At 32.6% G+C, this 14,397-nt stretch overlaps 1 protein-coding gene across 1 annotated transcript in view; it reads right to left on the minus strand.

The window, feature by feature from the left end:
- Positions 1–1,471: 1,471 nt before the first annotated feature.
- LOC149206362 (cysteine-rich receptor-like protein kinase 2) overlaps positions 1,472–14,397 on the minus strand; it is a 33,246-nt gene continuing 20,320 nt past the window's right edge. Inside the window, exons 3-7 of the mRNA XM_089395411.1 lie at positions 2,942–3,084; positions 2,638–2,848; positions 2,287–2,521; positions 2,058–2,208; positions 1,472–1,975 (exon numbers count right to left, since the gene is read on the minus strand). Coding sequence (XP_089251537.1) covers positions 1,712–1,975; positions 2,058–2,208; positions 2,287–2,521; positions 2,638–2,848; positions 2,942–3,084 — 1,004 coding nt within the window. The 3' untranslated portion in view covers positions 1,472–1,711. The remainder of the gene's footprint in view (positions 1,976–2,057; positions 2,209–2,286; positions 2,522–2,637; positions 2,849–2,941; positions 3,085–14,397) is intronic.

The raw sequence follows: 14,397 nt of genomic DNA on the forward strand, positions 1-14,397 counted from the left end.
ATAATCTATCCGTCTGACGATAAAAATCTTTGAGATAACAAAATATCAGGGACCTCCCTCTGGCCTGTTGGCTTTATTAGACTTTGCAAAAACCAAATTGACTTAACCCTAGACCTAATGACCGAGAACACTGTTATGACCTAGAAACTGAAACAGGACTGCAAAAGACTTGTCAAGACTTTGATTTTTATAAATAGACCTGAGCCAGCAGTGCCAAGCATGAGGGGAATGAGCGACACAAACATTTCCGTCAGATTTATGGCATGCTCCTAACGAAATGCAACTGATCGAAACTGATGGGACACCTAAACATGAAATGCAAAAAAGATTTTTGATCTCTGATGGAGGGATAACCAGACCGACTCTAACAACTTCTACAATCAAGTTGGCCAAGAATCCTAGATTCCATGATAGAACATGGATAGAACCCAAAATATCAACATGAATTACCATTTTATTTGACATCATATAGAGGGAAAGTCCATTCAGTTGATACGTCACTCCACAAGTGATAAAATTATATACATCTTCATCAAAGCACCTAGAAGAGAAAAGTTTGAAAAGTATATAAAGATTATTGGACTTACAAACAACCCCTAAGGTTAATGGGGAAATGTTAGATAACTAATCCTTGGGATTATGGTATATTGTAAATATTCTTGTAAACTTTAACTTTAAGAGGAATATTATGAGTATAGGTGAATGTGAAGAGTCATTCAACACTCTTGTAAGATGAAACCAAAGATAACTTCTCAAAGTATTTATGTATGATTGAAATCAATGAGTATTTTTTATTTAATGCATGGATTTATTCATCTCTAACCTATCAACAAGTGAAAATGGAGAATAATGTTGAGTTGGAGTGCCACTAATGAATGGCACTTTAGTTGAGTGATGTTGCCATAAATTTTTATTATACAATGATTGTTGTCAGTTGTTTCTATTTTATTTCAACTCATTAATCTCTATATATTTAGAAATAGCTATCATAGTGATATTATGCATGCACATGCAAATAATATGTACAAAATTGTATATTAATCTTGGATTTAGATATCATATACACATTAAGAAAAAATATAAATATTGGAATCTAAATACATCACTATAGCAATTAGATACAACTCACACTTTTGGAATAAACAATCATGCATTCATAATCAAAATGGACACTTTTATATTTCAAAATCCACAATTTTGGAATAAAAAACTCCACTTTTAAAATAGAAAATCACACCTTTCTTGTTTTGAAATTATTCGACTTTTGGAGTAAGAAGTCACCCTTTCAAAAACCAATATTATCACTTTTAAAACCCAATTTTCAACTTTAGAAAATTTGTTATTGACACTTTCATTGCTGTAATTTGTATTTTTTTACTCTACATTCTACCTTAATAATAAAAAATTATGATATAAAGTTCCATAAACACTCACTATTGAACCAGTTTTAATCTAATAAGACTTAAACGAATTAATAGAACACTTTATCTAAATAAGATGAACATATGTTCATCCCAATAAAATAGTATAGTAATCCCCCCACCATGTAGTAGTCCATAATTTCATCACTTTGAAACATGTTCTTCTTATCATCTTGGACCAAAATAGCTTGTTGAAATGGTGTTCATTGACATCAGAGTAGCAAGGGAGAAAATAATATTTAGTTGGGATTATGCATTAATGATGTATGTAAATCACTTGTGTAAATCATTTATGGTGAATGGATAGATGTAACACTAGTGCTTGATTCTGAATGAATTCCCCCTACAAAGGGTGGTTCAGTAGGTTTTATAAGATTTGGCTCTTTGCTGGTGAGGAACATGATAACTTTGGACATGGAAGGACGTAGTGTTGCAGAAGCCTGTGTGCAAAGAAGGGCTATGTGAACAACTTGTAGTACCCCCTCTTGGTAGTCTTCATGGATGTTAGGATCAATTATGTTTAAAATGGTACCCGATAGATAATGGTTCCAAACCTGCACCACACATATACTATATATTTAAATATTATCTCATCTTAAGAAATAGTGAAAACTATGTACTTAATGAAATCATTACCATTGTCAAGAGAGACGGTATGTCATTGGTATGCATAGGGGGTTTATTCTTGATGCCACTAACAATCTCTAGAACTAGCACTCCAAAGCCATATACATCAACCTTTTCTGTCAAATGACCATGAACAAGATATTCTGGAGCCATGTAACCTCTGTGAAAACAAAAACAAAAAAGTATTAGCCACACTTTTAACAATAATGATTTATTTAATTTTCAAATTTATTCTCACCTAGTCCCAATAATTCTTGTGCTAAGATGACTTTGATCTTCTGCAAAGTATTTGACCAGCCCAAAATCTGCAATTTTAGGCTTGAAATTATGGTCTAACAGAATATTGCTAGACTTTATGTCTCGATGTATGATGCGTATATCTGATTCTTGGTGGAGATATGCTAGCCCACTAGCAATTCCCAATATAATCTCAAACCTTCTCTGCCAATCTAGTACTTTTCTCATTTTTTCATCTGTTACAAAGTACAATTATATCTCAAATAAATTAAATATAACTCAAAAACATCAATGCTTGTAATTTCAAAATTAATAGTAGAGAAAATAAATTTATAGAGATAAGAAATATTACCAAATAAAAAGAGATCAAGGCTCTTGTTTGAAAGGTATTCATAAACCAAGAGTCTTTCCGGTCCATTCACACTACACCCAAGTAGTTTAACAAGGTTTTTATGTTGAACACGACTAATCAAATTCACTTCATTGAAGAACTCACTCATGCCTTGCTCCCTATTAATAAATATTCTCTTCACAGCAATCTCTATTCCATTTGGTAGAATTCCCTGTCAATAAGTCCTATCTATTTTAATCAATAATGATGTAAATTTATCAATGTATCTAAGAAATAAATAGTAAAAAATGAATGTGGGCATCACCTTATAAACTGAACCAAAGCCGCCTTCACCAATTTTGTTTTTCAAATTGAAATTTTGAGTAGCATTTCTTAGAATTTGAAATTTGTAATTTAATTTTGATTTCGATATAGCTGTTGAAAGTTCACTTGATTCCTCATAATGACCTGTAAAAAAGATAAAAATAAAAGGTATTTTAGAAACATTGTATAGCTATGTTATCAATGGCTGCATGATTTTATATTTTCAAGGCCTATATGATCTTTTATACATTTTATATATGTAGGATTTGAATTCTTTAGTATTTTATTACACTATTGGATGTTTGATTTTCTCAAAAATGTAAAAAAATTAATAGAACCTTTTAGTGTTTTATGGCATAGCCCCAATATAATTGTGATATTGGTGGGATTTTGCCTTTCTCATTTTTAGCGTTGACATAATTATATAAAAATAGAGTGTTGACATCATTAACTAAACATAGAGTAACTAGTTGTTTAGTATTTGTTCAATTTTATAGAGACAGGAATATCAACAAATTGAAAATTGAAACAATATTTTTTTGTGAGATTAGGATTTTTTATGTTGTTTTATTACAAGGGATATTTTAAACATCTTAACTATTATATATTCATAAATAATTAAAAAAATAAGGGAGGTAATTTTTTTTTCTTGATTTGATTAGTTGTGATTGGTGTAAATAATGAAAAATTAGTTGTGGCTCTAATTTTTTATGGCTTGAAGCTCTAGAGGGTGCGTCTCTCCAAAACCTCCCCTAGCTCCTGACATTGTAGCTTTCAATGCACTAAATGCAGTAGGACCAGACATTTACTAAGATATATCTACCATATTTGTGAAGAAAATCGATGACATTCCAAATATTTCAGTTCACGCAAACCAAACATGAGTTATGACCATAAAACTAGCATATCAAGGTTTAGTAGGGTCGCTTATAGGGATCTAGCCCTCCCTAAGGTCTTTCAATCTCTAAATTGATAAAAATTGATGCCCTCTCATCAAGGAACACCTACTAGTTTATTTTTGTGGCTGAGAGCCTTTTACCTTTCTCTTTGAAGAAAAGGTGGATTGAGATCTCATTTTTTTGAAGTGGGCCATATTTCATGGGTGTGCAAAAAATCTATACAAATAGATGGAGTCCTAAATTTAACCTTGAGAATGATGCCCATTCTGCAGCCCTTGTGTCGGTTAAGTTTCCTAAGTTTCTGTTCCCTCACTAGAATAAGGAGGCATATTGGAAAATTGGGAATGAATTGGTTTGATACATTGATTCTATTAAACCATGGGAATGGATGTTTGCATGGATATGTATTGAAGTGGACATAAATGAGAGTTTATAGGAAGTATTTTGTCTCAATTTAGACATCTAGATTGTCCTTCAAGAAGTTGATTTTGATCAGTTTGCATTTCAATGCAAATTGTGCCATGAGTATGGGAATTTCACTAAGAATTGCCCAAAATCAAAGGATCAGTAGAAATAGGATGAAGATAGTGAACAATGAAAACAACCAAAATATAAAAGAGTCCTAGATCATCAAAATATAGTAGCAAAAGTGCCAAATGTAAACATAGCAAACATGAAATCCCTTCTCAAAAAAGAAAAAAATATATGGATGAGGCTCATGCTTCCTCCTTAATCGCAATAACGACTTAAAACCTTAAGAAAACATGTATGAAGTACTAGAGCGGGAGAAAGAAGAATGGGAAATTCATATCAATGTAAACAAGGAGATTCTTTGGGCCTTCTCTCTTAATAAAAACATAATAGGAGGAAATGAAGATATGCCCTAGCTTAGAAGATGTGATAACCAATGAATGGATTGAAGAAGAATAAAGCTTCCATTCTATAAAAAATAAATTGTGGAGAATGATAAAAGGACCTAAGACCAAGAAAGATGAATAAAAGACTGAGATGGAAGGAAAAACAAGATAGGCATGAGTAGGCAGACAAAGATAAATAAATGTGGATTCAATAAATAACAGGTGATGCACTTACAGAATGCCCAAGGAATACTAGGAAAGGAAGCAACCCAAACCCTACTAAAGGGGGTACAAGGAACACTATTTAATGGTGAAAAGAATCTCTTCAATTTGTATGGGATTAGGCTCAGAAAGAAAAATGTCAAAAGTAAAAAAACTTTTCAAAAAAAAAGAGCTACTAATCATCCTTCTCTAGGAGATGAAAATGGGGGAACAAGAAGTTGTCCAAAAATGTGGCAATAGGCGGTGTCATTGTTGGGTGAAGGATATTATCTCTCATGGGGCCTTAGGATGATTGTGCATGGTATGGTCCACCTCTATTTTTTAACTTCTTCTAGAGCTTAGTTCTCTTCACTAGATAACTTTCTTCTTGTTTCACATTCTAGGCCAAAAGGTATTTAATATAGCCAATATTTATATGAAAATAATTTATCAAGAAAATATTTCTTTTAGGTATTCTTTGCTCAATATTTGGGAATCAAATTATAAACATAGTTGTTTTTTTGGGGGACATTTTAATAAACTATCGATATTTGGGAAAAATTGGGGGGTTCCCTTTTTAAGGACCCTTTCCAACAAAATATAGAATATTTCATAGCTATTCAAAAATTGAGAGACACCATACCAGTGAACAGCAAGTTCATTTGGAACAATAAACATGTGGGCCTTGGGCACATTGTTATCACCTAGCCATTTCCACTAGGATGATCGAAATACACCATGTAGTATAGGTTTTACACAAACAAACCCAATTTCACCTTAGGAAATAATTTAGAGAACCACTTTTCCTACATTATTTATGTTTACCCACTTGAAAATAACCCATAAATTCATTTAATTAATTTAATGTTATTTTCATATTTACCCATTTTGTGAATATAATAAAAAATAATTTCACCCATCCATAGGAATAATAATTGAATAAACTATTATTTATTTATTATTCCTTAATAATTTAACTTCTCTCCCTTGAAATAATTATTAAATCATTACTTAGTAATTATTGTTAACCTATTTTGACTAGGAATAATTAAATAAACAATTATTTGTTTATTATTCCTTAATCTCTATACATTTATGCTATGAATCATTTCTAAATCAATATTTAATAATTATTTCCAACTCACCTAGACCATATCTCCTTAAAGTAACTAATAAATCATTTTTATTTATTAATTACTCTAATCACTTATCTTAATTAACTTAATTAATCATTATTTTTGAGTTAGTTCACTAGATAAATATTATTGACCATTTCATTAATCTTTTCGTCTCTTAAATATAATAAAATACTCCTAGCGATTAGAACTTGATTTGGTATAATGTGTTGAAGTTAACAAAAGAGAGCCTGCCAGAGTTGAGTTAGTGAGGAGTCCTCAACCAAGGCACAAGGAACATAGAAATATGCCTGATATAGACTGACACCAAGGAGAATGATAGAAAATAAGGGGATTGGTGGACTTACGACTTCACTTTTCAGAGTATTATATGTAAGGCTGACCTAGCAGCGACTGACATGATTCTAGAGGGAATGGTCAATTACTCGGTCGGGGGCTTTTCAAAAATAGATGAGGATAGCTGGAGGTCAAATTGGGGCAATACATGATGAATTTGACACATGGAGAGGATGACATATTATAACAGGACTCAATGGGGTTTTAAACAAACTCCATGGATATAAGGGTGACTCATATCTGATGATTTGAATAATTTCACTCAATGATGTTGTGACAGGGATGAGCCCCAAGGGGGAATCAAAACATGTGTAAAATGTGGTTACTCATGATGAAACTCCATACATAATTTTGCAGGTGCAAAGACAAAGTGATGCCAAAGTACGAGCGACAAATATGAATATATTTGATTTCAGTAGGTGGCAAAGTGAGACCTCAAGGAAAAGATGGCTTTCAATTGAAGTGTCAAATTGCCAAAAATGAAAAGAAACCCATTATATAGCTTTTCCAATCATATAGATGAATCGTTAAACTGAGTTACAATGAGTCTGTAATGGCCAAGGGAAAAAACTAGGGTTTTCCTATAAAATGGCTTCTTGCCCCCAATTCAAATTCATTTGTGCATTGCATTGGTGGTGAATTTGGAGAGGAGGATAGAGCCCTAAAACTTTACAAGCTCATAGTGGAAAAACCAATTGATGGATTTTGGATCTTGCGACTTTTAGGTGGGTGGCCTAACTTGTCTAAAATGGCCTTAATACTTCATGGAACGATGCTTCATGGTGAAGCATTAAGGAAATTCAACTGAGGGAATGCACTATTAGAGGGTGTCTAGAGCCATCCCCACCCACCAAGTCAAACATGGGGATCGAGTGGTAAGTGTGGCATCACATAGAGTATAATGGTTCAATATATGGTATCAATCATGTACACTGTGTGATGTGTATATGGCTTCTTGGAGAGACAGATAAGACAAGTTATCCAAGGAATGAAAGGATAATTTACCATTTTTATTGCTAATGGAAAACCTGTGAGCAATTTAGGAAACCGACGTTTCGGACTAGCTAGGTGAGTCCATCATCAGGGCAATGAGATAATTTACCATATCTAGATCTTTGGGGTATAGGCTGAGACTGATGTTAAATAAGTGACTAGGTGGCCAAGGGGTCCATCATGCCCCCAAGCATGAGATACTACCCCCCAGGGGATGATTATGGAGGGGACTGATCAGGTATGCAAAGGTGGGGATGATGTCCCTTGCTAGATGCCTATGCAACATGTTATGGACATGCCGAATGTATTTAGAATAATGGATTTAGACACTTATTGATTCACCCCTATTAGTATTTCCAACATCCTTGGACAATAATGAGTCTTAGGGTCCAGTGTCATTATCGGGTGGAAGAAATGTCATTGGCTGCAAATGGGTGTTTAAGAAGAAGATGAGTGCATAAAGCAGACTGGAGAAATGCAAAGCTTGGTTAGTAGCAAAAGGTTACTCAAAATTAGAGGGAATTCACTTTGATGAGATCTTTTCTCTTGTTAAAAATTTAACTTCTATTAGATTTATTTATCTGCTACTGTTACTTTTGATATTGAGGTAGAATAGTTGGATGTGAAGATAAAATTCCTACATGGGGATATAGAAGAAGAAATGTGCATGAAACATATAAAAGAATATGTGGTGAAGGGAAAGAAAGAGATTGAATGTAGGCTAAAAAGTACTTATATGGGTTAAAACAATCACCAAGGACATAGTATCAAAATTTGTTACTTATATATTGGGACTTAGCTTCACAAGGCACAAAACATATCATTGTGTGTATTTAAAATTAGTTGATGATCATCATATTTATTTAGTCCTATATTTGGATGATATGTTGCTTATTGGAAATAACAGAGAAATCATCAAGGAGTTGAAAACTTAATCATGCTCTTAATTTGATATGAAGGATATTGGTGCTACAAATTTCATTTTGGACGTGGAAGTTAAAAGAGGTCAAGAACATGAAACTCTAGTTAAATCAAAGGAAATACATTGAGACAATATTGTAGAGGTTTAATATATAGGAATATAAACTAGTAAAGGTCCCTATTTTATAGATGTAAAGTTATATGCAAAACAATGTCCCAAGACACAAGAAGAGGAAGAGGGCATGTCCCATGTTTCATATGCCAATGTGGTTGAAAATTTGACATATGAAATGGTTTGTACTAGAGTAAACATTGAACATGCAGTGGGAGTATTAAGCAGGTATATGTTAAAACCAAGGAAGCAACATTAGACAATACTAAAGATGGTTTTCAGGTATTTACATGGAACTACTAGCTATAGATTCTGATTTTGACGAAGACTAAGATTGGACAGAGTGTTGGACACACATGCCTTTGTTAATGTAGATTGAGATGGGCATTTGGATTGTGGAAGATATACAAGTGGGTATGTGTTTAATATATTTAGAGGAGCGATTAGTTGGATGAGAAAGAGACAACATGTAGCAACATTCTCAAGTACTAAGGTTGAATACATGGAAGCCACTCATGCAAGCAATGAAGAAATATGGTTTTAGAGATTGTGTTCATTTACTGGGTTAGAATAAGGATCTATAAGGATATATTGTGATAGTAAAAGTGCAATATCCCTAGTAAGGAACCTACCATATCATTCTCAGAAAAAACATATTGATGTTCAATATCACTTTGTGATAGATATTTGAAAAAAACAGGGTGTTGTTGGTGAAGGTAGACACTTCTAATAATGTTGTGGATCTATTAACAAAATCAGTGAGCATTGAGAAGTTTTAATGGTGTAGAGAAACAATGAGATTGTTGATCTTGTACTCCTGCAACCCCTTGTGTGCAAAGAAAAGAACAAGTGAAATCATTTTTGAGGTGTGTTATATTCTTTGCACAACTACCCCTAGGCATTGTACATTATGTCAGGTGTAGGAGGATTACAAAGGAGGCAAACACAACCCCCCCCCCCCCCAACAAAACATATCATTGTGTGTATTTAAAATTAGTTGATGATCATCATATTTATTTGGTCCTATATTTGGACGATATGTTTCTTATTGGAAATAACAGAGAAATCATCAAGGAGTTGAAAACTTAATCATCCTCTTAATTTGATATGAAGGATATTGGTGCTACAAATTTCATTTTGGACGTGGAAATTAAAAGAGGTCAAGTAAACATGAAACTCTAGTTAAATCAAAGGAAATACATTGAGACAATATTGCAAAGGTTTAATATATAGGAATGTAAACTAGTAAAGGTCCCTATTTTATAGATGTAAAGTTATATGCAAAACAATGTCCCAAGACATAAGAAGAGGAAGAGGACATGTCCCATGTTACATATGCTAATGTGGTTGAAAGTTTGACATATGAAATGGTTTGTACTAGACTAAAAATTGAACATGTAGTGGGAGTATTAAGCAGGTATATGTTAAAACCAAGGAAGCAACATTAGACAATACTAAAGATGGTTTTCAGGTATTTACATGGAACTACTAGCTATAGATTCTGATTTCGACGAAGATTAAGATTGGACAGAGTGTTGGACATACATGCCTTTGTTAATGTAGATTGAGATGGACATTTGGATTGTGGAAGATATACAAGTGGGTATGTGTTTAATATATTTAGAGGAGTGATTTGTTGGATGAGAAAGAGACAACCTGTAGCAACATTCTCAAGTACTAAGGTTGAATACATGGAAGCCACTCATGCAAGCAATGAAGAAATATGGTTTTAGAGATTGTGTTCATTTATTGGGTTAGAATAGGGATCTATAAGGATATATTGTGATAGTAAAAGTGCAATATCCCTAGTAAGGAACCTACCATATCATTCTCAGAAAAAACATATTGATGTTCAATATCACTCTGTGATAGATAATTGAAAAAAACATGGTGTTGTTGGTGAAGGTAAACACTTCTAGCAATGTTGTGGATCTATTAACAAAATCAGTGAGCATTGAGAAGTTTTAATGGTGTAGAGAAACAATGAAATTGTTGATCTTGTACTCCTACAACCCCTTGTGTGCAAAGAAAAGAACAATTGAAATAATTTTTGAGGTGTGTTATATTCTTTGCACAACTACCCCTAGGCGTTGTACATTATGTCAGGTGTAGTGGGGGGATCACAAAGGAGGCAAACCCTCCCCCCCCCACCACCTATTTGTGGGGAGTGTAGAGGAGGTAAAGCTAAAATAAATATATATTAAAAAGTGGTATTTTGCATTTTTCTTTTGTTTTCGGCACACTATTTTCACTTTTAGCAGTTTTGTAGCATATGGTGGTTTATCCCATAGTTTTGTAGTTCCAATTAATAAACAACAATTGCATTCTAATTCAAGGTAAATAAATTTAATATATATATATATATATATATATATATATGGTAATGTAATACTATAAAGATAATTTATATTGAAAAATATTTCTAGTGTTCCTAGTTTGGGTTCCCAGGGAAAAATATCCATCTTAATAAGTGTTTTTTCCATTGCATATTTTCTATTTTATTAAGAATCTTTTTGTAGCAATTATTTGTACAGGGTAAAACCTACATCTTTGAGATGGAGATGGCATATAGACGCAATATCTCGATCCTAGTTATACTTGAGAGAAATCATCATAATATGATCAAAGGGAGATAAGTGGCATGAGTAAAAAAAATAAGCATTATTACAAAGAAATGATTGGGAAGAAAATATAAGTTAGGAAATATTATAATTATTAGATTGTTGAAGATGATGTGTTGCAATGGAAAGACAATATTTATGTGCCCAACCAAACGGACTCTAAGGAGGTTAGCATTCCATGAGGTAGTGTCATATTTTGAATTCACAATGTATTAAAGGACATATCAAAGTATAAAGAAGATGTAGTAATGACTAGGATTAAATTCAAATACAGCCACATTTGTAGCTTGATTCTTAGAATGTCAATAGATAAAAGTGGAACATCAACATCGCACTAGAAATTTGAATGCCTTGGGCATGCCATCATAGAAATGAGGAGAAATATCTATGGATTTCATCAAAAGATTACCCAACACCTGTAATGGTAATGACTCCATACTATTAATGGTTGATTGATTAACAAAGATATTCCATTTCATTCTAGTAATGACGATCAATTGGGCATCTTCATCAAAGAATTAGTGAGGCTACATGGTGTGGTTTATTGTGATTCAAAGTTCACCTCTGGATTTTGATAGAGCCTATTTCATGATTTCCATACTAAGTTTAGTTTCAACACAACCTACTATCCAAATATGGGACTCAAGAGGACATACAAAAATAGTCAATTAAACTTTGGAAGACATGCTTAGAATGTATGTAATGAATCAACTTGGGAGTTAGGAAGATTGTATACCTATGATAGAGTTTTCTTACAATAATAATTATCGACGCTCTATCAAGAAGAGTCAATTTTAATTCCTATGTGGATGAAAGTACAACTCTCCTATGAGTTAGGATAATTTGGAAGTGTAGTTATTGTTGAATAGGATACTCTAGAGGGAATGAAAAGAATAGTAAAGCAAGTTCAATAGAATCTAAAGAGTACCTATGGTCAACAAAATAATTATACATGCAAGAGAAGGATAGAGAAAATTTTCAAGGTGGGGGAAAAGGTGTTCCTTATCGTTAAGCATAATAGAATTGCATTACATTTAAGAAAATGGAGGAAATTCACACGTACATATTACGAAATTTGTTGAGATCATATCACAAAAGGGTGTTGTAGGTTAGAAATTAACTTTAACATCACAAGTGTGATTTCATAATGTATTTTATGTACATTTACTTAAGAAAGATGTGTATGGCCCTAGTCATGTGTTGGACATTGATTCTACAAAGATGAAGGAATCCATAGAGTTTCTCATTGAGCCACTAGTAATTATCGATAGTGAGAAATAACATTTACAAAACTAAATAATAAATTGGGTTAAGATCCATTGGTAACACTACTTAGGATATGATGAAAATAGGATTTAGACTCATAAATAAAGAAACTTTACCCTCACATATTTGATCATGGCATGGCACTAGATCATAGCCCTTACTAGTGGGGTAGGATTGTGAAAACCATGATGCTATATTTTGTTCTATGTTGTTTTAGATTTAATATACTCTTATAATTAATTCTTGGACCTAGACATTTATGTGGCTTATGGATGTCGACATTAACTCTTAACACCTAGTCATATTGATTGATGATGATAGTGTGGCTTGAAAATATGTCCTTATGTCATGTCATATATGATGTTGAATTGAGACTTCTGTGATCCATATCAAATTTTTGAAGAATTCTTCGACGAAAATCACATGGAGAAATTTTTGTTGACGCGTTTCAAACCAACCAGTGTGGTTCATCGTTAGGACAAGTTGAATGAGCAGATTTTTCCTATGCACTTTAAATAGACCGGGCAGAATATCCAATGACTCAGATTACTAGAAAGACCATAGCTCGATTTGGCCTGATAACGGCTAGTTTGACCATTATATTAATTAATATTATTTATTTTATTTTATTTATATAACAGAAATTTTAGTTATAGAATAAATTAATCATAAAATGAATTAATTATAAAAAATTAATTTTAAATATATTAATAAACTTACATTAATTCAAATCTGTTAGAAATGTATACTATAATAGGTAAAATTATAATAAGTAAATTAAAAATAAATAAATAATTTCAAATATATTAATATTGAACTGTTAAATAAAAATATTAGTCCTGTTCATTCAACTTGTCCTGACGATGAACCACACTGGTTGGTTCGAAACACGTCGACAAAAATTTCTCCATGTGATTTTCGCCGAAGAATTCTTCAAAAATCATATATGATGTTTTAATATTATATGTTTACCTAGAAAACATTAGCCCATAACTTTAGCGGTTGTGTCTTTAGGGAGCCCTTGGGATTCCACGATGTTTCTTAAATATTTTTTTTATTCTTTGACTCATCAATGATATGGATTACCCAGATGTTATGATTTTTTTATGATGACGTTGTTGTATATGTGTATACATGGATGTGTTGTATTTACCAATTTTATGCAAGTGAAACAATTAAGAGGAAATGCACCTAGGGGAAGGGATCATGTCACAATTAGGATGTCTATGCACCTAGTGCCTTGTAATATTTTCCTTTTGGCCCAAATTGCAAGACACTACTACATATTTGGCTACAATCACTAGTTTATGGTGGTAGTAAGATCCTTGTTTGAGTGGGGTTCCACTAATATCATAGTTGCAGTCACCAACTAAAGGCGGAGCAAATATCCTTGCATTCCATAATCCCACTAGACTTAAAGGCAGTAAATGTTCAAGATATTATCCAAAACACCTAGGTTGAATTGTTGTGAGAATATTCAATTTATTCTTGAGTATAGTGGGTGGGGTTCATGAGATTTTCCATGACTTTGTGATTTCCATGCCCCATTGAGCTTGAACCCTTCTCAAGGAAAACACTTGTGAAGCTAGTTGCATTAGTTGGTTCGAAAATCAACCGTTAGGTGTGAATTCAACACCAATTGGTTGAAGGTTTGGCTCAAGGGATCGCGAGCAATGGTAGCTCAATATTTGGATTATAGCTAGCTAAAAGATACATGTATTGATATTTCAGAATCAATGTGTTTTTAGGTCTATTGTTATTTAACTTAGTTATGTGTTTTAATTTCTATGAATTATGGCTTGATTCTTATACACTATTCCTTTTATACCCATAGTTGTGAATGATTAGTGTTGAATTAGAGTTTCAAGTAGAATTTCTAGTATTAAAGGGGAAAAAATAGTGATACCCATTACATTGTACAAAATTCAACACACATATTCCATATTTAATCCTTCTTTAGCACCAACACCATAAGGGTCCACATGGAACATGCTAGCTTCAATTAGCACGGTCACTTAGTAAAAAATGTTTGAAAAACATTCATTCATGAAGTTATAAAAAATAAAAATAAAAGATAAAAATTATAAAAGCTTTGTTTTTTTGAATTTTTCACAA

Source organism: Pinus tabuliformis, chromosome 1_2 (genome assembly GCF_031772625.1).
Source record: "Pinus tabuliformis cultivar Carrire ecotype Pingquan chromosome 1_2, CPIR1, whole genome shotgun sequence".
NCBI classification, from domain to species: domain Eukaryota; kingdom Viridiplantae; phylum Streptophyta; class Pinopsida; order Pinales; family Pinaceae; genus Pinus; species Pinus tabuliformis.